General features: G+C 29.5%; 2 protein-coding genes across 8 annotated transcripts in view; both read right to left on the reverse strand.

Annotated features, from left to right (window-relative positions):
- Nucleotides 1-9507, reverse strand: part of Vav (Vav guanine nucleotide exchange factor) — a 30839-nt gene extending 21332 nt beyond the window's left edge. The window contains exons 1-4 of one of the 4 annotated variants that reach the window (XM_014436802.3): nucleotides 9326-9507; nucleotides 4514-4689; nucleotides 4342-4407; nucleotides 3625-3757 (exon numbers count right to left, since the gene is read on the reverse strand). In XM_014436802.3, the coding sequence (XP_014292288.1) occupies nucleotides 3625-3757; nucleotides 4342-4407; nucleotides 4514-4602 (288 nt within the window). In that variant the 5' untranslated portion in view covers nucleotides 4603-4689; nucleotides 9326-9507. Of the gene's footprint in view, nucleotides 1-3624; nucleotides 3758-4108; nucleotides 4230-4341; nucleotides 4408-4513; nucleotides 4690-6702; nucleotides 7268-9325 lie in introns of those variants that run through there. The other 3 variants (XM_067046505.1, XM_014436799.3, XM_014436791.3) reach the window with 3 other exon arrangements.
- A 3411-nt stretch (nucleotides 9508-12918) lies between these two features.
- On the reverse strand, nucleotides 12919-22113 carry CycG (cyclin G). Of its 4 annotated transcripts, none has more exons than XM_014436965.2 (8): nucleotides 21954-22113; nucleotides 21445-21618; nucleotides 21208-21345; nucleotides 18836-19101; nucleotides 18449-18656; nucleotides 16133-16347; nucleotides 15475-15548; nucleotides 12919-14139 (listed from the first exon to the last, which is right to left on the reverse strand). In XM_014436965.2, exons 2-7 carry the CDS (start codon nucleotides 21556-21558, stop codon nucleotides 15521-15523), a joined length of 969 nt encoding a protein of 322 aa, XP_014292451.1. In that variant the 5' UTR covers nucleotides 21559-21618; nucleotides 21954-22113; the 3' UTR covers nucleotides 12919-14139; nucleotides 15475-15520. The 4 variants fall into 4 exon arrangements, with proteins under 4 accessions (XP_014292451.1, XP_014292445.1, XP_014292438.1 ...); XM_014436959.2 differs by lacking the exon at nucleotides 15475-15548 and adding an exon at nucleotides 21783-21865; XM_014436952.2 differs by lacking the exon at nucleotides 15475-15548.
- Between the last annotated feature and the right edge of the window lie 2391 nt (nucleotides 22114-24504).

A 24504-nucleotide genomic window follows, 5' to 3' on the forward strand; every position in this document is an offset into this window, starting at 1 on the left:
ATAACTGAAATATATTTTTACTAAGAAAGGTAAAATATAATACCTTAACTATACATATGTAATTTATTGAATAAGAAATCATTCAATTAACTGTGGTTATCATTTATCTGGGAGATCCCTCCACTATTACTTTAGATAATCAAGGTTCAACTGTAATTTTAACTTTTGTTTTGTACATTAAAGAGAAAATGATCATTAAGTACTTCAATTTATTATCTTCTGATTTGCTTTTTTAATAACTATGAACAGTTTATTCTCTCATCCTATAAATTTTATGGAAGGAATAAAATAAACCTAAAATGAGACATTTTTATTTTTCAGACTAACAATTATTATTTATTTCAAGTGAATATATATATTAAAATAGAATGTATTTTAACACTTAAAGACATTAAAGATTGATCAAGAGAACTTGTAGCTCGTGTCCTAGGAAAGACCTAAAAGTTATCTTGTATTCGCCGTTCAACATGTTAATTGGAGTAACTGAATGAAAAATTTTAAGAGATAGAATAAAAAAACATTTAACTGAAAATGCTCTAAATACTCATGCTGAGGAAAGTCTGATTTAAGATAAAACTTGGTACCAAGAATCCTCACCGACCAATCAGAAGCCCTATTGAAGTAAATCAGACCCCAGTTCATCAGGACTATATAATGACTCACCTCACTTTGATGAAATTTGGTATACTTTTCTTACAGGGCTGTATGCTTCTACAGCCAAGATGTAAATCAACAATCTTCATACGAGGGAGGTTCACATCCATTTTAGAACAACTTAACTGAATAAAAATTGGTTTCTTTTAGGCCCTCTGATTATTCCTTAGGAATAAATCAGATCCTCTTTCTTTTCAGGAGTTTTCAGCAGTACTTCTGGACAGAAAAATGGCAATCTCGCCACCTAGTCATTGTATTCAACTTCAAGTAAGGGGAAACCTACTCCAATATATATACAAAGATAGGTTATATTAGCACAGCTTAGAGGCAATGATAAAAAGGAACTAATTGATTGGAGACATTCTTGGGAGACAACCAGAGGAAGTATAGAAAATAATGGCAGCTATACCACACACATGAAGATGTAAGAAATGGAAATCTTAAGGATACATCAAATCTGTGGAACTACTCCCTAAGTAAACCTCTATTTTTATACCCACAACCACAATTGATTACAAAGGACAAAAGGAAAGTTTTGCAATACAATTTTTTTTTCTAACTTTTTTCAAAATAGTTTCCACCACAGAATATATATAGGGTCTTTTTTTAAGCCCGATAGAACTTGAAATTGTAAAAAATAACACAAAAAATTAAATTGTAATCAAAATTTTTTTTTTATTCGAAAGATCAATACGTGACATTAACATTTGAAAATGATTTCGAGCATATGGGCACCACGGCTGTTCTTGACGAAGCGCATTCTGTAAAATTGTGTTCAGCGATGAGGCGCATTTTTGGCTTAACGGGTTTGTTAATAAGCAAAATTGCCGCATATGGTCGTGCGATTTGACACCTCTCGATTATTTCCTGTGGGGCTACGTGAAGTCACTGGTTTATGCTGATAAACCAGCAACAATTGACGCCTTGGAGGCCAGCATTGTTCGTGTTATTCGTGACATACGGCCAGCAGTGCTCGAAAAAGTGGCCCAAAATTGGACATCCAGAATGCGCTTCGTCAAGAACAGCCGCGGTGCCCATATGCCCGAAATCATTTTCAAATGTTAATGTCACGTATTGATCTTTCGAATAAAAAAAAAATTTTGATTACAATTTAATTTTTTGTGTTATTTTTTACAATTTCAAGTTCTATCGGGCTTAAAAAAACACCCTATACTTCTTCATCCACCAAAATTCAGTCTTAAAGTAACCCCACTAGATTTCTTCTGCAATTGGGCACACTCAATGTCCCAAGGGCATGAAAGGTCCTCATCACTTGTGAAATATCTCTTTTTCAGCTAAGAGAAAAGCATAAAGTCGCAGAGAGCTAGATCAGGACTGTAGGGAGAGTGGTCTTTTATAGTGCTGGGAAAATATTCTGGGCAAATTTTGGAACCATAAACCTATTGCTGAGTTCGGCTGAAGTTTCTGAAGAGCTTGCACCACTTAAGGGAGGCATTCCACACTGTACCACTTGCCTATGACAAGTTTCTAGCACTACCCTGTCCATAACACCCTTTACACTTAAAAATACTGCCACCATTCTCTTCTTGAAGTTCTGGATTTCCAACCAGCCATGGGGGTTTCCTCAACTTCAACCCTCATAATTAATCTTAGATTAATCACCACACAAATATTAGCTGGAACAACACAGTAGTAAAGCCAAGTTTCATCTTGGTTAATAATAAAAACAAACTAATACCCACCAACTAATTAACCTTAACACCAAGAAATTGAAAAGGATATAAATAAGAAGTAAAATAGCAGCCATTACAGTACTGTAAGTAATTTTTAAAAAGAGTGAATAATGTTGGGAGGAGAGAGGAAAATTTGTTTTTTAAAGTTGATGTTATGAGTAGGCAAGAGACTAAGATGTTTGAACACATTCTGGGACAAGAGTACCAGAGTGACCTATTCAGAACAATGTATGTTCAATTCCAATATGGGGCAGTTAATATTTATTTTTTGGCGATCCCAAGAAATGAATCTTGACCCTTCCAATTTGGTTAGTTCGAGGTGACAATCTCTAAATGGACATCAGGTGTTGGCAAGAAGAACTACAAAGTCCACTTATGATACTAATTTCCTCCAAAATCACAAGAAACAATAGGAGTGGGTACCGATGCATGTTGGCCTCCCTCTGGACTGACATCCCAATATCAACTAATACTACATCCACTTATTGTCAAGACAAATGGACAGGAATGGATTCAAAAATAAGATTGGTATTTAGCTAATTGTATCGAAAAATATACAATAAAATGGAATACAATTTTGACATGGACACACATTTTATAAATCCTGATATGATAAGAAAATCATTGTTAACATCAAGTTTTATTTCACATACATACTGAATATAATAGGAAAAAAAATTGTATTCTTATGCAAATAATTAAAGAATAAAAATCTAATATTGAATTTCTGAACTTTTTTTAAAACAAAAAGTAGATATGAATGAATACTACTCATACACATACTACACTCAGCAGAAAGAAAAAAAAAATGGGTACATTGATTTTTACCCATAATTCTAGTAAATACAATATAAATATATTTTTTTAATTATAGCATGAATTAGATTCTTCAAGTAACTAGGGCACAGCCTCAAGACAATTTCCACAAAGTCCATGCCCTAATGGGGATTTTCGAATACAACAGTCAGATTGAATAGTAGCCCCTCGGTTGGCCATTGCCAGTCCTCCAATAGTAGCCCCTTGCCTTCAAGAATTACTGAAGTGTATTATGAACAGAAGTGTGATTATTTAAATCCATAGTTTGTGCCTATCCAGCATTAACCAAATTACTTCCAAAACCAAGATTATGATTCAAAAGCACACTTGAAAATATTATGTGTTTGTTTTTCGGCTGAGTGTATTTATAGGCAACATAAATTTCAAATAATTTCAGAAGATAGTTTTCAGATTATAAACAAATAAATTAAAATAAAAGCATAACACAACTATAACTTACAAAAAGTGCAGGAGTAGAATGTTTATCGATAGAACAGAGATCTTGATATATTTCTTCATTTCGGACATGAGTATCGTAATGTGCATATTCAACACAATCCTCGATGACAGCACAGGCTTCATCTTCACCACTGCTACACATGCAAAATATAACACATGCAAAAAACACAACAAAAACAGTAAGCCAGCTTATTCAAAAGCTTCTACCAAAGCATTAATGAGAATAAGAAAACAAAAACATAATTTATGCTTAAAAAAAAAATTCAATAATCAATAAGTTAAAAAAAAATTAACATCAGTAGCAGCTGAATAAAAAGGTACTTTATGATTTTAAATGTCGGGCGTGCCTAAATTTATACAAAGAAAAAATGCCAATAATTAAAATTTAAAAAAAAAAGAAGCAAGCATAAATTAATAATAAAACATTTAGAGAAAATAAAATAGGAAATAATACATCCAGGGCCACAAAAAAGGCCAAGATGTACCTCAGAAGAGAAAGTAACATAACATAAGTCTTCATAAACTTCTTCATCTCGGTCATCAAGTTGTGGAGACTTAATAGTAAACTGCATCCAAGAAGGGTCCCCGCAGGGTGTGCAAACTCCACTACTCAACCAACAAAATTTATACCATATTCAGAATCCATTATGACAGCCAAGCACCATTAAAATGGAACATATACTCAATATAAATTTTAAAAACTACTCAAAATGCTTACTTTGAACTAAGATTCCTGTATATGTCTTCTTGTGACAAGGTCCTTGGTCTATGAACTGAAAATCCACTTAAAAAAAAAAAAAAATTAGTATGGGAATAAGATTATGGGCATTCGATGATTCAAGACTATACATAAATTTAAAACTTACTATAATTATAAGAAATAAACTCACGTAATATTGTGTCTCTGTATTTTAGGACAGTTAGACAGCTTTGATAGTGTATGGATAACTCGATAAAGATCAGTTAAATCAAACAACATTGAAGGTTCGAACAAATCACTTTCTTTAAGCCCATAATATTCATGGCAAGCTTGCAAAAAAGTCTTGATATTTCTCAAACATAGGAACTGTAAAAAATAAAATAAAATCTAAATTGGATTTTCAATTATATATATTGAATAGTTAACCGTATTTATAATCAAGGAGAGGATGGAGGCTCAAGATTAACAAAAAAACATATTAATAGTAAATGATTAATTAGTAAATAGTTAAACCGTAAGCAGTGAAATATTAAAGGTAATAGATAGTTAACAATTTTTTTTTTTTTTTAATCACACTATCTTCTTGAAAATTTTTAATTATACAATACAAATCAATAAATAAAAAGCAGAACAAGTATGATAGGGGTAAATAATATATCAATCATTACATACTAGAAAGCTAACTGATATAGAGTTTATTATTAACAAATTTAGGCCTTAGTAAAAAAATTTAGTACATCTTAGATATTAAAATTATGTACATTTCAACACAATTTACCATTCACCCCATGCTATGCTGTTAGCTAATAGAAAAATAATTAAAACCTTTCTCTACCGATTGATAAGACATTAAATATTATTATTATTTAACCATGGTCTTTCTCCATATTACTATCTAATACATAAACAAAGTATTTAGAAATTGTTGTTGATAAGTTTAATGATAGTAAAATGTAATTGTGTAATATCGATTATTTTTAACTGTATTACATTTGACGTGGGGATAATAGCCAGAAAATTTTAATGTGGGGCTGAGAAAATAAAATTAAGATTGTACATGATGATCAGTGGGTTGGCCAAAACGGAAATTTAATATTTTGGTAACATATTATCCTTAACAATTAAGAACAATCAGAGTTGGGCAGGAATCATTACATGAGTAATTTAATAACATCTTCAATTACGTTCAATTATAATTACACTAAAATAAACGTCAAATGATCCAAACATAAGAAATTAGTGGTTTTTAAGAACAATTACACTGGAGTATTGTTTTCTTTAACAAATTACATAGTTGATTCAAATTGTTTTCATTATTTTTAAATGTTACTTACATATTTTATTATATTAATTCAATTACTCATCATTTACATTTTCTTCTGCACCTTTCATTATGTTTATTTCTTTATTTACTTGAGCACAGGTTGAATTTGGACTTTTTTTATCATTTATTTTTTATAAATCTTACGTCTACAATATTATATTTTACCTTCTATTTGTGTCGATTACTATCTAATTAATTTATTGTAGGAAAATAGCTCGGGTGGCGGTCAATAAAGGTACCAAAATAGTAGTCAAAACTGTTTACTAATAAATAGGTTTGGTCTTTATTGACCGCCACCCAGCCTATCTTTCTACAATCTAATTCTTACATTCAACTATCTTCTTCCAATTCTTAATTGGTAATTGCAATTATTTTCGCTGCTTGTAATTGTGGTCCCACAATCACAATAGTATAACAAGTAATTACAATTACAATTTTGAGTAATTGTACTTCTGCAATATCAAATTATGGTGATCGAAAAGTAAGTAATATAATTATTGTAGACTTAAAGTTAACGTAATATACTAATGACTAATCAAAATTTTTCTGTATACAGCAGATCAGAAATGTGTATTGCAGAGGAATACATTTAATAATACATAATTTAGTTAATATAATAGACTCATCAAGATACACCAGGTCAATAATAAGGACATTAACCCAAAGCAACATGAAATGAAGATCTGATTACATGGACAACTAGTTGAATGATTAATTAATAAGTGATTTTAACTTAAAAATATAGTTAATAATTGAAGAAAATAAATCAAAATAGTTAAATCCTCAGTAAACTATTTATTAGTTTAACAGTATCCACAGGCTTCTATTTTCATGAGAAATATATTGATGATGTATGGTATATTTCATTAGAATACTATTTCCTAATAATCATCAGGAATCAAAAAGCATTTATAATGAACATTGTATAATAATTGATCAAGAAGAGTTTATTTTTAAATATATACAGCATTAGCTGGAGTATTTATAATAGGGTATTTCAAAATATTAAGAAGATAGAAATATATTAAATTTTTAAAACATCTTGTCATGTTTACCTGAGCAAATTGTGGTTTTTGATTGACATCCTTCATATCAATACAGCCTGGGTCAATTTTATTGATGAAATTGCACAGCAAGACCCCATCTCTTAGAGTGTAAGCTAAATCTGTAAGAGTAGCTTCTGGCCAGTTAGCCTTATGGTCTGGTCTTAAAACACCACATCTTGTTAACCAACCAACACAATCCCTCCAAAGATCATTTGCCATTTTATTTGTAAATAATCTGACCCAAATAATAAAAATAAATATGAAGATGGGTCAGTCCATTACAAACTACTTTAAATATGCTTTATATATCAGTATATGACAATTATTTTTAAACTTTTCTTCTGTCATCACCGAAATTACTAACGTACACACACTCAACTAGTGAAGCCTAAGAACTGACTTGAAATTACGATTTATGTCATTCGATGTATAGATAAGGGCTCACTAGCGCTCCTCAAGCGCTTTCGTTCATTATCAAAGGATTGTCAGTATATATTGTTATTCAGAGGGAAATAATTAAAGGTTTTAAAAGTATCGGCCAATTTCGATATCATAGAATTTTATTGAATAAAGTATGACCAATATTATAAAATGCTACCCATCTCACTGCTAATTAGTTGACCTAATGAGATAAAGTTTAACGCCATACATTTTCTGATACTGAAAAAGATTTTAATTTACTGTACTTCAACGATACCATGTTTAGTATTTGATCAAGCATGGTATTCTTTACTGATGTAACGAATTATTTTATTAGACCAACCATCCCTAACCAAGCTGCTATGGATTATGGAGAAAAAATATTTTGCTAAGGGTTTATTAAAAAACATATACTTAATGTAATAATGCTAAAATCACACTTGAAATATTATATAATATTGCAAGATCTATTTTAATATTCATTATCAAATACTTCGATTGGAAACCACCTTTATGTACTCCAATTGTATGGAAAACAAACTATGAGAGACAGATTGGCTAGAAAATATGAGTGTTGATGATAAATGGATGAAAATATAGGTATACACAGATACATTGGACGTCCAGCAGAAAGAATCTGAAAACCAGTGGTTTGTTGACGAATGCAGAGTAGCAACGCAATCCAAGAACCTTGCATGTCCCAAAGATTGCAAGATCAATAATGGAATAGTACTGTAAGCACAGAGAGGAGAAACAATTACATAGGAGGAAGAAAAGGCAATGAAAGAAGCAGCTAGATGATATGAATGAGACCCGAAAATTTTATTATCAAATCAATCACAGATAAATCTCTAAACCGAGAACAACTGGTTGTTAAAATGTTTATGGCATCATACTATCTTAGAATACCGTTATTTTAGAATGATGGCGATAACACATTCAGGCTCTTTTGCCTGGGAAAAATGTACGTCGTGAAAATTTACCACCTTATCTGGAAGTTAGTGATGATAATGAGTTTTCAGATGAGGATATTGATAAGATCAAAAACAAGAAGACGCCTAGATTTGATACTCTCCCCGCTAAAACATCTAAAACAGGACGCACCTTACTCAAACAAAGTATTGCATAATCTTACACTCGACATCTAGAGAAAGGGGAAGCTCCCTCAGACCCTCACGAAACCTGTGAGATGTAAAATCCAAAAAAAAAAAGATGTAAAAGTCAAATTAGCTTGTGGCAACTTTTAGGTAATTTCTTTACTGCCTGCAGCTTACAAGATCGTCTCCAAAACCCTATAAGAGAAACTCCTACCATTTACTCTATTATTGATCAATATAAGTATAGTTTGGGGAGTGTAAAATCAATCAGTGACCAACTTTTCTCACCCCGTTAGATCTTGCAAAAGGGTGGAGTGCATTAATTATATAATCAAATGTAAATTATATAATCAAATCTAAATCCTCCTCACCTGTTTATAGACAATAAAAAGGTATATGATTCTTTTGTAGATCTGAGTATACCCAAGAATTTAGTAAGTCTGTGCTGAATGGAAATGGAAAAAGTTAAATGTATGATTAAGATTCTGGCCAATCTGTCCCTGAAGTTTGATTATGAGAAAAGTGAAAACTTCAGGGAGATGGTCATACATACCTCCTCTTAATTCTTACTATTAAGAAAGTGGTGAAAGACTAATCCATTGATACATTTGCGACAACATTTAAAAGCACAGTATAGATCTTTGAATATTTAGACAACCTGAACATAGTTGAAGATCCTATAGAGCAATCATAGATGCTCATCTTGCTCTTGAAGGTCCGTCAAGAAGACTGGGACTTGAGATTAATGAGAATAAGGCCAAGTATGTGTTAATAGGACAGGAAGCAGATAGAAACTTGATTCTAGAACTTGAAATTCCAGATAGAAACTTGATTAGATGAATGTAGTCGTGACAGCAGGTATTAAAAGAAGACGTCCGTTTTGCAACAGGTGGTTCTGTGGACTCAGTAGGAATTTTAGAACTAATGGTACTCCTTGTCAGTAAAACCATATTTCTCTTCTAAAAAAAGATTAGTGCACTCAGTCTTAACTTGTTCTGAGATATAGAGTTGCTCTGAGTAATGGACCTTGATTACGAAAAACGAACAGGATTTGTAAATCCAGGGGTGCTAAATCCTACCAAGTTTGCAACTTGCCACAAATCTAAAATACTTACAAATGTTTTGTAGACTGTGGACGATAGTCCATTATTTCCTTCGATGTACACTATTTCTATTATAAAAAGGAGCAAAATAAAGTGGTGATGTGAAAGGAAATGTAAATAAAGATTAAAAACGTTCTTAGCTATGATACTAGATAACCTAAACTTTACTTTCGTGTTAGCATTTTTATGAAATACTTGTCAATTTAATTATATGGCATATAATATCTTTGTAAATTTATATTTGTGTTATGTTAAATAAAAATAAACCGCTGAAGCTAAATGACAAGATTGAAAACTATCCAATTAGACCCAATTTAAAGTATTTTAAATTATACAATCTTAAACCTGATAATTGTTAATTCTTAAAGTTAGGAAAATTCTCCAATTAATTAAAACAAAAGAGAACAAATATTTATCTGTTGTCAGTTCTAAAACAATACTAACTGAGAATAAATGTGTGGCTTCAAATTTAGTCAAAATCGCATGGAAATATGTCATATATGTAAACTGAAAAAATTACAACTTTTTAGTGTTTATTATCACAAGAAGAAAAAAATCTCAACACTAAAACTGTTTTTCAAAAATTGAAAATTAAAAAAAAATTTGGTTGGACACCATGCTTTATTTAGTTATTTTTTTGAAAGTTTAAAAATATGTATTTTTAACAGATACTCTATTGTGTACTATATTTCAGTAGAAAATTTCATCTTTGAAATCTTTCTATAATTTGGGCAAACGCAAGGACTCTGGAAATTCACCCATTTTCAATTTTTGATGATACATTACCCCAAAAAGGAGTCTCAGGTTTAATATTCTGGGGTTGTGTAATTACCTGCTGTGATTACATTTAAATAATATGTTAAAGTTGGGATTAGAGCCCTATAATATCAAAACAAATAAATGTCCACACATCAACAAAGATTATTTGTTTGGGTTGGCAAAGAAACCTGTGCTAACCTTTAAGTCAATTAGCCCCTTACTATAAGCACAACATTAGGAAGCTATGAAAACAAAATTTTTGAGAACTTATGATGACATAGCTCTAGGGTCTAGCAAATGCTACTTGTCTGGTCATGTGATAAGTAGGATGTTCATATTGTGAAATTTTGAAAATCCCTAGCTAACATTAACAGATATATTTATTTTGAAGAAATGTTTTTCCAAAAATATTTCTAGAAACGAAATATCTTTGAAAAACTTTCTCTAAAATATTATACTTTCAAGTTATTGTAAGTAGATTAATAGTATATTAGTTTGTGTGAGAGAACAGGTAATGTTGTCAGTTTGAAGTTATTGTATATGGTCTCTTAATTCTTTTGTTTAACTCATTCGGTACTTAATCTTTTACAGCAGAAGAAGTATAAATAATACCTACAAATACTGTTAATGTTTACCAAAAGGATTTGAAAAAAAGCCTAAGCTGAAAACCTGTAGTTTGCCGAACGCCTTTACCTTATGTGTCTGCTACAATTAACAACTTAAAGCAAGATGGTCTTGAAATAGACTTTGATGTATTGTAATGGGAAATTCATATGAGTTGTGTTGTCCAGTTGTAGAAATAAAGAAGAAATTCAAATTTATGTCTTTATTGATTGCTAACTGGAGTTAGCAGATCATTCTATTCTGACCTTAAATTATGCATAAAGCAAGTTAATGTAAATGACGGACAAGACAGTTCAAGTATACTCATCTTAATGAATACAATTGTGTATACATTTAGCTATACGTACAAAGTCGAAATCAAAATTACTAGAACCTGTCAGCAGCATTTAAAAACCATAATATGGTCATATACAACATATCTGTACTGATAAGTATAAAGGATATTAGTCCAAAAACTGCTGATGTTGAGCTAAGTACATAGACTCAGAAAAAAATTCTTTATCTATTGGTATAAAGGATTTACATGTATATTATAATATCCTGGTTTAAACTGTTACCAGTTTTTATATAGAATTTGTTGAAGTTTATTTTTCATCAGAAAAATCAAGTATATAGACTTAAATCCTTTATACTTATCAGTACAGATATATAGCTCGATGTAGTTGAATGTTTTATTGGTATCTGTTCAAAGAATCGACTTTCAGGAAACTGTAAAATATTTAAACACCAGATCTCCGTAAATCTGAAATGATTTCTGGATATCCTGGGTTGTGGGAAATATCTGTAGCCTCAACTTAGTTTGCAAAGTAGTCTTGTAAACATAGTTTAAAACTTGGCTATACATATAAGTTGAAATCAATTTCTGTCAACAGATTCTTATATAAAAATATTTGAAAAGCAGAAAGTAAGTAGTATACCATTCCATGGGGTTCATATGCTGGTATGAAACATTTTTCAAAATAACTGTCAAATATTTATACTTATATGCGCAATCACTCAAGTATTAAGTAGAAAAACTCTCATTTATAATTATTTAATAGTGCTTTTCTCAAGCTCAGATTTGAGTTTTTTCATGTTCAATAATTCTTGAGATAAAACTATCCATAAACACTGTTTTGTTTTAAAAGATGAGAACAAATTATTTTTTAATTTATTTAGGCAAATTACATAAAAATACTAATCTTAGGAAACTAGTCATCTTTAACTAATTTATGATGCATATAACAAGCTTCAAATTGAGCCCTAATTCAACTCAAAATTTTCAAGACACAGGTTTTTTAACGCCAATATTTTTTTTTACTAAACAACAAGAAATAAATATTTTATGGATTTATTATGGAAAATATGAAAACTGCTACTCTTATGTATAAAATACGTTATGGTGTATTTAACGAGCTTTAAATATTAGAAATCTTTATGTTTTGTGAGGCACAGTTTGCAAACACCAATATTTTTTCCAGACAAGTTGATTATTAATGGGATATCACTCTATTTCCTAAAATATGATTTATCTTATGTATTTCTATTCCTATGGCACAGTTACTAATATTTTTGCAATGTTTTTAAATTTTGCAATATAAAGTGAAAATGAGTCATATTTTCAAAAAAGTTCCATTAGTCAGGCACTATTTGATGTAAGAGATGTCTACTAGACATCTAGAGATGACTATTGCTGATACTTAGATCAAATATCAGTAATTTTACTTAATTCTAAATGTTTTAATCCTTTTTTTTGTGTTTTTGTAATAGTTCAATAACCACTTTTCAAGAACAATAACTATTCCCATTGTTCAGGCAAGGTTAAAATATAAATTATTTTTCAAGAGAAACTGCACTTTACTTTAGCTATTGAAATAATACAGTAATCTCCAAAAATATGTTTACTTTAAAATCTAAGATGCTATAACATTAACACACATACTTTATAACAAAATGTGTGTTTAATCAATCCTAAAAATTTAATAATTTACTATCTAAGTTACTAGTAATACTTAAGTAGTTATTGGCTATAAACCTAAAAATATACAGTAACCATTTTGAATAATTTGCCTGGGAGTGGTTAAGTTATCATCTTACTTAACATTAGAATCCATTGAAATACATTTACTTCTAGGTTAACCTGGAATTTTACAGGACTACAGTATCATTGCACATAAACTGTCTAAAGGCTATTTTATTTCCTCTGAAAAGGTTTAATTGCAATCAAAATAATAATCAGAACATTAAACATAAAAAATTTATTACAATACATCCGTATGCTTTCATTTAACATTTGTCGGCTATTTAAAATCTTATATGTCTAAATAAGAAACTAAGAGTGCAATCATCTAAATAATTCTCTAAACACTTAAAAACATCACATTATCACACATTTCTTACTTCAGATAATTCATATAAAAAGTCATTTTAATATTTATATCACTTCTTTAATGTAAACATCAATAAAAAAATTAGTTCTTATATACAATGAACAACAGCTTACAATAATCTAATTGAATATGCAACTTAAAAATATTAATTTGAAAAAAATATATAAAAGAATGACTTAATCCTACATAAAGTATAAATAATAATAAAGAAATATATAAAATTGAAAATTCTGGCCTTGCAATTATCAAGAATCCAAATCTTAAACATAATTGACAAAAAAATAATTGAGATCAAAACGTATCATATTGAAAAATTAAACAAAATTAAAAGAAAAATATTTGTACTTTCTTTCCATTCTACAATAAATTCTGAAATATGGTATCAAATTATCTACCCAGAATTAAATTACCTATACAAAAAACTATCCAGTCCAATAATCTAAAACCTTTGAGACCAGAAGCCTATTCTCATAAATAAACTTTATACTTAGGCCAAACTTCATTACAAAGGTGGGAAGATTCAGTAGAAATTGAAAACCTACCAACAGCTCCTTAGTCACAGATCGAGGAAATAATGCCACAAATTTTATTAAGTGGTAACAGAAAGACTAGTAAACAAAAAAAAGGAATAAAAAAAGTACTTAAACGACTTTTAAAATGATACTGTTCATTACAGATCAATATTAACTATCTGAAACTAAAAAAATTATTTAAATGCCAGTTAACTTGGTCCCGATTAACATGAACATAATAATAGTAACCAAAAAAGAAGAGATTATTTAGGTATCTCATTATAAAATTTAAAGACCACACACCAAATCAAAAATATAAAATATCAAAAATTAGAAAAGCCTTAGAATTTATACCTAATGTAAATCAATTGTTTTCTTCGTTTTGTATTTTAAATTTTTTTTTCATATTAATCTTTTCTTTTTTTTTTAAATTTAGGTTTTTTTTTTTTAAATTGGGAAGAGGTTACAACTTATTAAATATAAAACTTAAAATGTATCTGTTGGCTGCTGGCGAGAACAAGCAGGCCCAGTCCAATTTTCATCACTGTTAGAGCTTGAGGACCTGCAGCAAAAATAATTAGATTAGAGTTTTTCATATTTCAAAACACATCAAACAAAAGTTTTGCATCACCACTTTTTTTTATCAATTGCCTATTTACATAACCTCTTTTTTTTTACCTAGGTGGCTTTTGACCCCAGTAGCACATCAAAAGAAAAACAAACATAAAAAAAGGCTGAATTAATGCCAGATTAGGAAAAAAATAAAATAATTTTGGAAAAAAGTGATAATTCCCTAATTCAGCTACCATCTTAAGTTGAGAATTAGTATTCAAAATGTTTTCCTGTCCTAATGTGGTTCTGTTCATGGTGATAAGGAAGAATATTTTATTACAACGAAAATGCCATAAAATGTTCCTTTGATGTCAACTTTTGGGATAGAAGACCCCTTGCACTGCCTCTTTCTTAAACAGTAACTTCAATGTTCATGAAACCATAAAAAATTGGAAAGTCCTGAGTTTAGGAAAGGCAAACCATTTCTAACAAGAACAAATTCTCAGATGGCAACATCTCATCAATCCAAACTAGAATGGAGTATCCATCATTCCTAGAGTATTCACATAAATCATATTACATATGCTTTAATATTCATATCATTCACAAAGCAGCCCTGTGTCAATCAAATATTCCCACTACTCCCCAGAGAATAAGAGAAGCTACAGTGGTAGAAAGAAGAAACCTAGACAAGACTACTACCTATCACTTTATTATGTGCATGGCTTAAATCAGAACTTGAAGAGGTACCAACAACTATTAAAGAAACAGAAATTTTTTATTACACGTTTAGAATTTCAAGTTTTTCTTTTTATTTAGTGCATTTTAGGAGTACAAAATAAAAAGAATTAAATACAAAAAAAAATCTTAAATAAACATAATATTTTGGAAAAAGTATTAGATCTACTCGATGTTATTAAACTTTTTGAATTCCTACTTTTTAGTCTTTATTATAAAAAGGGGTGATGCAAAATTGTTTTTGATGTGAGTGTTTAGAATTTTAATTTTTTAAATTTTAAATTTCATTCTAACAATCTATAATTCTTAAAAATATAAACTTCTTCCATCTATTTTATTGATTTATAAAATACCCAAAATTAATGACACTGCAACTAAATGAAACAAGATTAACCTGCCTTACAAACTGAGAACAACAAGAATAATCTTTGGTAAACAATGGACAGAACTTTCTTCTTGTTGGATACATTTACATAAACAGATACCATAAACAATAGAAAATGATAAAGACATTGGTTAACCCTAAAGGATTTAAGAGATTCACTGATGTGTGGACAATCTAACATAATAATATAGAATAGTAGTAATATGGAACAACAGGCCTTACTCTATACTCTATTAATATCTTGTGTTTAGTTTCTTTTGTTTCTATGCTACTTTTTCTTCTTTTCTACATTGTTTCTGAAAAATATTAATAATTTATGTAATACATATTTAAATATATTATATATAAGATATATTCCATTAGACTATTCTAACTTCTTATACAAAATAATTAGTAATATTTATTATCATTCTACAATTATGACCTTAATTCTTAAAAGTATATGTTAAAAATAAAAATAATATAAATGGTTTAATACTGCAGGATGAATTGATCAGTTATCTTTGAACTGGAATCCATACCATATGAACATTCGTAACTATATTTTCATTTTCAAATCTTAAATTCTATTTACATAAATAGTTGAAAGATTTCTACATTGGAAAGGCTGTATGGAACAAAAGTTTGAAGGTCATATTCCCACCATACCCCACCCCCCAAAAAATCAGATTAACTCATCACTAATTTTTACTATATTCTTTATCTACTTTATTATCTAATAACCAAGTTAACTTTAGTGATTTGGTCATAACCCTAGAATAATCAATATCACCAAGTATTTCACACAGGAAACAAAAATAATGTAATGGTAATACAATATTTATAATGATTATTATTTTTTAGTGATTTATTAATATGTAAAATAAAAAAGTTCAATTACGAGTTTCTTGAGTGAGGTTTAATCTGCAGCTGACCATGTTCATCAATTGTTTGGAGCGTTGTCACAAGTCTCCCAGTAGGTCTCAGCTGCTTTAAAGTTCTCTGTGATACCTTCCATACAAGACGCTGACGGTGTTGAATTTGCAGTTCTGCATTGTATCTACCAATAACGCTTAAAACTGCAGAATGACATGGCAGAAACTCTATCTCTAAAATCTGACACACAAAAAAAATAAATAATAAATTACTAATTTATTTATACTGTGGTGTGCTAAAATTAAAACATAAAATATTGCATTAATTTTTAGAAAAAATATGATTAGTAAGGTCCAAAGCCTTAAGAGAAAAAAAAATCAAAGTTCAAAAATATTTTCATCAACTTAAATAAGGGAAGGTAATGTACTGTAAATTTTGTATAAGTCTCTAAAAAAGTGAAAATTAAGAATTAGAGCATTTCAGAAATTAAGCCTCCTCTCAGAGTACCTGGGGCATGTTTAGGTCATCCAATCTAAGCAAACCAATTGACAGCTTATTCAAATAAAACCCTTTACACTTGGAATTAAAGAATAATAAAGAAACGAAACTAGTGCTAAATATTCGTAATTGGACTGTAGTTGACCCTTTGCACTCGAAGTTTTTTTTTCATTCATATTACTACCATAATAATCTGTGACCTGCGACTGTCATTTGTCACCAAAAGCGAAATGTCTTATACACAACAGTTTTTACGATTTGTCTTTGTCCTTATATTATAGACTGAAAATTATTTGCATTGTCTCCGTAGTGGAGCCCTCGAGTGCTAAGGGTTAACTTAACAGTTTAATAGAAATTAGAGAGGAATAATTTGAATTGAAACTTATAAACACTGAACTGTTATGTTTAACAATATTAATAGTAACAGTAAAATATTTAAAGCTTTGATGACCTTGATAGAAATTAATATGCTTAGAATTTATGAAAAATAAAAAAAACATGAACTTCCTTTGACTGGTTTTAGGAAAAAACCACTGCTAAATCTGCCTTAAATTTTAAAAATAATATTCAATTCGATATAATATGGCAAGTGAAGCTGGGTTGCAAAACATGAACATATTATAATACTATTGCAACACAAAATTTGATTACTCTAAAATTTCTTTATCATTAATAATGTAATTATTTTATGCTATGTACATGGTTAAAAAACAAGGCCTTGTGCATTCAGATTAGTCTATTAAATTATAAGTAATGAGTTCTTACATGAAGTGAAGTATATTTTTTAAAAAATAATTAAAATCAAAACTGGTATCAAGAGTTGTTTTTAGCACTTAAAAAAACAAACAAACTGTATATTAAAATTTTCTAAAAAATAAATAAAAAATTGTTCACTAAATATTTCACACAGAACCTTCCACTTTTGTTTAAAGACTCACAAAACGGCCAATAATTCATGAATCATTAGACTAATTCAAGACAAATTTGAAGGGTTGGTAAAGGTTCTTAAATGTGATTAACTTTAAGCCAGTTGCTTCTTCAAGGTATCCATAAAAACATCCATGTTATTTTTATTTGACAATCTCATTTTTTACACAAACTCAATAATTAAAAAAACTTAAACTTAAAAGAAATATAATCTGAAGACGAGATACTGGGCTTCAAACCGAATTGTTATTTCATGGCTTAAAATTATGAACTCCCTTGGAAACTGATTTTTTCTTTTTTTGTTAACAATGAAATTTATAACATTAAGATTTATACATAAGCCAAACTAGAATCTGCCACCACTTTTTGTATGAGAAAATCTATAAGCATAGTTTACTTAGTAATTTAAACATTTTTTAAATGTATTTAATCAGAAAGTTACTATTTTTTAAAATATTTTCCCTTTAATCTACTCCTGAGCTTTAAAGATGTTTTATTATATTTCTCAGCTCCTAGGGCCCACTGGACGTAAACAGTTGGATATGTGTTGACTTTTTTCCATGTAATATCACTAATAAATGTTTTATAATAATCGGTGAAGAGAAAACATGCATTCTCCATATCAGTGATAAATGAGCCATTAAATGGACAAGTGATGTAAGTCAAAACCAGATTTTAAGTTCTACAAGGTTATAGTTAAGGAATAAGTTTTCAGCATTAAAACTAGTCTGTTACAAGCGTATATTTTTGAAACTATTTGAAGCTAATCCATTACATAATTAATCGACCAATGATTTTTTTTTTACAAAAATGAAATGTGATAAGAACCAAACTGCTTTTGCTTTTAATAGATCAAATAACTGAATATAAATGAAATTTATTATTATTATTAAAGGAGTAACATTAAAAATCATACTTTGGCTTTTTGTTGTATCTGCGCAATGAAAGAGATAAGTGAAATTACGGCAGGTGCAGGTGGTGGAGATGTTTTGAGGCGTACGACACCAGTATCAACAACTGAACATAGAAGAGCTAATGCTATCTCAGATGGGCGGAAGTTGGAACAACTTGCATCACACAATACAACTTCAAGTAACTGCCACATTTCATATTCATTAACAATTCTGAAAACAAAAATAAATCAATTTAGTAAGTATTCATGTCAAATTGAAGTTGCTAAAAGAATAGATTGATTTGCTAAGAGGCGCTAAAAACCTTTTAGGCTCAATTACCATGAATCTTATAGAACTTGAAATTATAAAAATATATATTTAAATATGATAAAAATAAATCAAAACTATACCTGGAATATACATTTTCTCTATCAACTGCTGTTAAGAGAGCATGATATAAGGCCAAAAAAGTATATGGTGTAATAGGTTGTGAAGATGGTTCAGTACCCAATTTAGCAGAAACAACTTCTTGCATTCGAACCAAATCTGCTACAGTGCATTTGGCTTGAGATATAGCCAAAATATCCTGTAATTCTGGGGCTTCACCACCACAAACCATGCGACAAGCCGTTTGGAAAGATGAAATAGACACACAAGCCATATGCTTAGCTTTTACCTGCAATATCAGTACAATATAAACAATTTTTGATCCAATATTCTACCAATTTAAAATCCAATGGAGTTTTTCATAAGTAAACTAATTAGAACTTTTAATAAATTGTTTTTATATCATATAATCTTATCCATTTTGGCAAATTACTTTCAACCAGCATCCATAAAGCCCTTCATCCCAAAAAATATTCCTTCTCTTGCTAGATCTGAAAATGCTTAATGTATTTTATAAATGTACCAGAGACACTGAAGAATCTAATGATCCCGCATTGACTGGATGGCAGGTCAGACAGAACTTATTTTGATAAATATGACGAGAATAGATTTTATTTTTTTCAATTTTAACAATATTTCCAGGGTAGTGGTTGAGACAAGGGGCAGGAAGATGTTAAAAGGGATAGTTCTTTCATAAAATGATTCAAATTTCAGTATGCTTTGGATTCCATGGAAAACCATTCCTTAAAAGTTAAAACAGCAAGTATTTTTATCCACCTTTTTGAGCATCATGCAAACAATTATATATATAAAAGATCACTTTAAACCAAGTAAAAATGTTCATAATAACAACAGTTATGATACTGCAATTAGCTCACTTTGACTTGTATTTTAGTAGAAAAGGATACACAATATTTATTAAGTTCCATTGAAAATTTAAGAGCATTATGTATCAGAACGCTTTCTGGACTGAAAGAATTTAAAAGGTATTATTAATGTTTTATAATAGTTACCATTCATCATTTATATACTGACAGTTAATTTTCACAGTCTTCACAGTTTGTGATAGAGTTATTTTTAATAATGAACCTTTATAGTTGACCTCCAAATATATAAATAAATCCCTTCCCTCCTCAAAATTTTAAGTTTTAGGTTTTAAGACAGTTAGAATCGAAACATCAAATAAAAATACAGCCGACCATCCAAGGGTTTTCACTAAGACTCCTGGGCTGATTTTTTTTTCTTTATTTGTCACAAAAATAACAAGTCACTCCTGAGGATGATCCTTAAAAACCCGACATTACCATCAATTATTTTTTTCCATATAAGCTAATTTCAGACAAGCTTTAATGTACATCATTTATGGTTTATAGTTAAAAGGTTTTTAATTAAAGCATATAGACTGACTGGCACCTAAAACCAGACCAATATCTACTGTGGTATTTGCAACAAAAACCCACATTAAGTTGGAAAAAATCTAGTTATAAGACAGGATGCTTATAATTAAAAAATGAGTTTGCCATTTTCAATAAGCAAATTAATAGAAATCATTGCAAAATACTTCAGTTGGACCTTCCTCAGTACTTAAAACAGGTTTGCAAACTTTCCAGGAATATTTCAATGTTATTTTTTTAATTTCCTGAACACCCCTCAGTAAGAAAACAAAACAACAATTATAAAATACTTATATCAAGAAAATCAAGCTAGGCCTAATTATAGAGCACAAAAAATAGGTTGCAAAGGAATGTTACTGGAAATAAACAGAGCAATAACAATCAGTTTTTTATGTTTTAAAAATATTATCATTTTTTATATAGTCAAATTTTTAACATTAATATTAAATTTTATGAATTATCAGTTTTGAAAAAAATAAACAAAATAGATCATAAAGTAAATCAACAAAAATATAAATTGTAATCATATGTTTTAGAAACAAGTGACAGTTCAATGAATTATTGATAAACAAAATAGCAAATAGAAAGAGAGAAACTGTTATTCTACTTTTAAGTTATTATAAATAAATTTAATGAAAAGTTAAATATTGGTTACTAAGAAATGTAAGAAATGATAATTTAAAGGGAGTTATTATTTTAACAAAGGCCTTTTTTTTATGTTTTTAAAAATAATTTAATACCAATTCTCTTGGCTGATAGTTATAAAGCACAAAGAATGGTAAACCATTAATAAATTCATAACCTTAAATAGTAAATTTAAGGTTATGGGTATAATTATTGGTAACAACTACTTATTGTCAGTTTTAACATTAACAACTCTAAATGGTTCCAGGAAACAATGAAATACACTTATTACAAATCTCTATTTATGCAAATACTTTCATACTCTTTTTACTAAATATATTATTAAGAAATGAATACATTTTTGAGAACAAACTTACCTTCATTTTTGAAAGGAACCTATCCATAAGACTAGTAGCAATGAAGAAGACATCGGATGGAAGATCATACCAAATTTTAAGGCATCGTAACACGTGTGCAGAACCATCTCTAATACCAATAGTTACATCCTGTCTTTCCTGAATAGAACAAAAATTTACAATAAAAGTAAGAATAACACAAGAAAAACATTAATGGATTAAGATTGAAAAAGATGTATCTAGAAATTAATTACTTACCCTTGGGACCCTCGGTAACTCAAGTAATGGCCGGAACTTGTGCTCAAGAGAAAGAGCATCATCTAATTGTCTCATCAAAGGTTCGAGCACATCCGGAATCGGCTCCGGGTCCATATCTGTGATGTTACTACGACTGGACCAGTTACACCCCAAGATAGTCCCGGAGCCTTATACCTTTAAATATAAAAAATAAACAATCTTAATTACCTGAAACTAGAAAATAAATGGTAAGACATCATACAGGATAAATCAAGTAAGAATTTAAAGTAAATATTAATAAATAATAAAAACATATAGGTGATGAATTATTTTTGTTTACATTCAATTAAATAACTTACAAACAACTGTGGTTTCCCTAATTCTTACGGTATTAGCCTCTATAATTATTGTACTTAGAATTATAAATTAAACAAACTAGAACCTATAAATTAGACAAAATAGTAAATAGTGATTCGGTTAATTGAAGTAAATTTATTATAAAAAATCTTTAAATAATGTTATTTAATTACCCGGATGTTTCTCGTCAAAAATAAACTCCTTAACTAACCAATAATACTGCGTTAGCTGCAAATTAAAAATTTTAGAAACGATTGAGAGCGGAATATTCAGACTAGCACTAACAGGCAGAGACCTGCTTTACTGGACGAGCCTGCGTCTGTCGGACTAACATCAGCTGACTCAAGGTCTCTTATGTTTGTATGCGTCAACGAAAAGTAGTCCCCTTGTATTTTTTATTATTCCAAATAATTTTTTTTTTATACGTATTCCATTCAACGGGGGTTAAAAAATACATTTAAGAAATTGTTAATAAATCATAATTGTTGATAAGGAAAAGTTTATGAAGAGCACGCAATAATATTGGTTTTTGCGTGGAGCAATACAAGAAGCAGCGGGTGAAATCTGTTCCAATCCCTAACGGCCTAGACAATTAAGTAGTTCCATAGCTTTAACTCTTAAAGCGGCTTTAAATTGAACTTTTCGGTCATAATATTTGATTCAATGTTAAAATTAATTGTATCTCGCTATTGCAATAAATCGCAATAAAAACTAGCATCTCAGGACTCGTTGAACTGTTTTCTGTTCCTCTATGTAATGTATAAACAATAACAAACTACTTTCTATTAATCAGTCATTTACTAAGAGACGAAGAATTTTTTTATTTAAATACAATAAACTCTAATCACAATAAACAATACATAATATACAACATTCTTTTGTTTGTGCGATGATAAAACAATTGGCATATCATTGTTACTACCTTATAAAAACCTTTACCAGATCTTTTGAATCTATTTTAATTTTTTTTTAGTCTATAATAATAAAATCAGCTACGAGTTTTGATGAATTAAATATCTCATTATTAACTATATGGTTGTAGTTTAAAATGACTTATTTGGTTCAGAAATTGTTTTGCATCTACAACATGTGTAGGGTTTAAGGACCAACATGTATCCAAATATTTTTCTGAATCATTGCTACTTAAAATAAATTGTTCTGATCTAAACCAAAAATAACCATTTTCATATCAAGTGAGGCGATAAAATTATATTCCTTTGCTACCTGCTACACTTTCGCGTTAAAAGGGAGGAAAAGCTCTTTTTAGCTTAGTTGTTCCTTCGAATGTGATGTGAAATGTTAATTAAGTCTAAAATAAAAAAAAATATTTATCTTATACCTGTTTAAAAATTTTTATTGAATAGATCTGATGTCCTGATGAATAAATATCATTTATAAACTGTTAATGTACCACACTTTAACACCTTTTCAATAGATATTCTACAGCCTGATTCAAAATTGCATAATAAGTGAAACGATGTTATCAGCGAGTCAATATGTAAATTTTCATTTAGCTTTTGCATTGAATTTGTGATAATTATTACTGTGGAACCATGTGTGAGAAAACTAAGGTTTCCATTTAGGAATTACATGTACAGAATTTTATCTTTATTTTAACTTGGGTAACAATTGCGCTCACAAGCAGGGCCATCTTTAACCAAGTGGGCACTTCAAGGTTTGTGGACCTTCCAGTTAGAGATGGAGTTGGAGATCAACACGCTGGTTGAAAGGATTTATTTATTCGATATTTGAAAAGTAAGAAGTATTAAAAAAGAAAAATTAAACATTTACAAGAGATACTTTTCTTGATTTTTGATTAGCAAAATCACGGATAACCTATTAAAAGTTTATTTAATTCTATGAACGTCAGTGATAAACTACTTAATACTTGAAGCAATCGTACTTCTCAGTACAGGGACTATGGTTTTGTCACTTCATGAAGAGTGCCATATCTCGATGCGCTCATACCTCGATTGGGAACATTAATTAACAAGTGAACAAACTCGTAATGGACTATTTTATTGGTTGAAAAATGGGCAAAATTGATCACATTTTGGTCTACCAGTAATGCTATCGATCATAAGAGTTAGGGAGTTCCATATATTGTGGGGGACAGTGGGCCTTTGTATAACGATGGCAGATGGCATAGCCCACATGTCCCAAACAATGTATATTTTCTACCTTGTTAATTACAAGTGCTGAAATAGTTATAAAGTCATGATACATCAGTGAACTCAAATTCTACATTCTAAGTTTAGTTTTTGTATTCTCTTATCATAGTTGCATAAACTTTCAAGGTTACATTTATTCGAAATCGAGTGCTGAGAACAGTCGAGAAATACTTTGACCATACAAATAAATAGTTTCCTTCTCCAATTTTTGGCTCTTTTAAAAACACTCAAAAATTCCTTTTCTGACCTCTTATTTGACTAGTTACGAATTTATCAGGTCGTTTGATGATGAGCTATAATGATTTTAATAAAATTCTTTAGAAGCCATACAATTTATCATTAAAATGTGATTTTTTTTTTTTTGTGAATTAGTATTATTTCTGTTTCCAGAAATGAAATGTTTTAATAAAAAAAATACCAATTGTAGTATAATAGTATATTGTAGATTCAGTATTTTTGAATGTCTACTTCTTTTACTAATATTATTTTCCATCCCAACCAAAATCATTTCTTCTGGGTTAGTTACTTTGGCAGAGAAAGTTTTGCTACCTGG

This window comes from Halyomorpha halys, unplaced genomic scaffold (genome assembly GCF_000696795.3).
Source record: "Halyomorpha halys isolate HHAL.00 unplaced genomic scaffold, Hhal_1.1 Scaffold51.1, whole genome shotgun sequence".
NCBI classification, from domain to species: domain Eukaryota; kingdom Metazoa; phylum Arthropoda; class Insecta; order Hemiptera; family Pentatomidae; genus Halyomorpha; species Halyomorpha halys.

Excerpts from the sequence above, each read along its gene's own strand:
- CycG (XM_014436952.2), bottom strand. The coding sequence starts at position 21,558 with ATGGACCCGGAGCCGATTCCGGATGTGCTCGAACCTTTGATGAGACAA. Across the intron at positions 21,346-21,444 it reads AGTTACCGAGGGTCCCAAGG|GAAAGACAGGATGTAACTAT; the intron begins GTAAGTAATTAA and ends TGTTCTATTCAG. Across the intron at positions 14,140-16,132 it reads AAACCTCACTCAAGAAACTC|GTCCTCAAGCTCTAACAGTG; the intron begins GTAATTGAACTT and ends TTTTTGCTGCAG.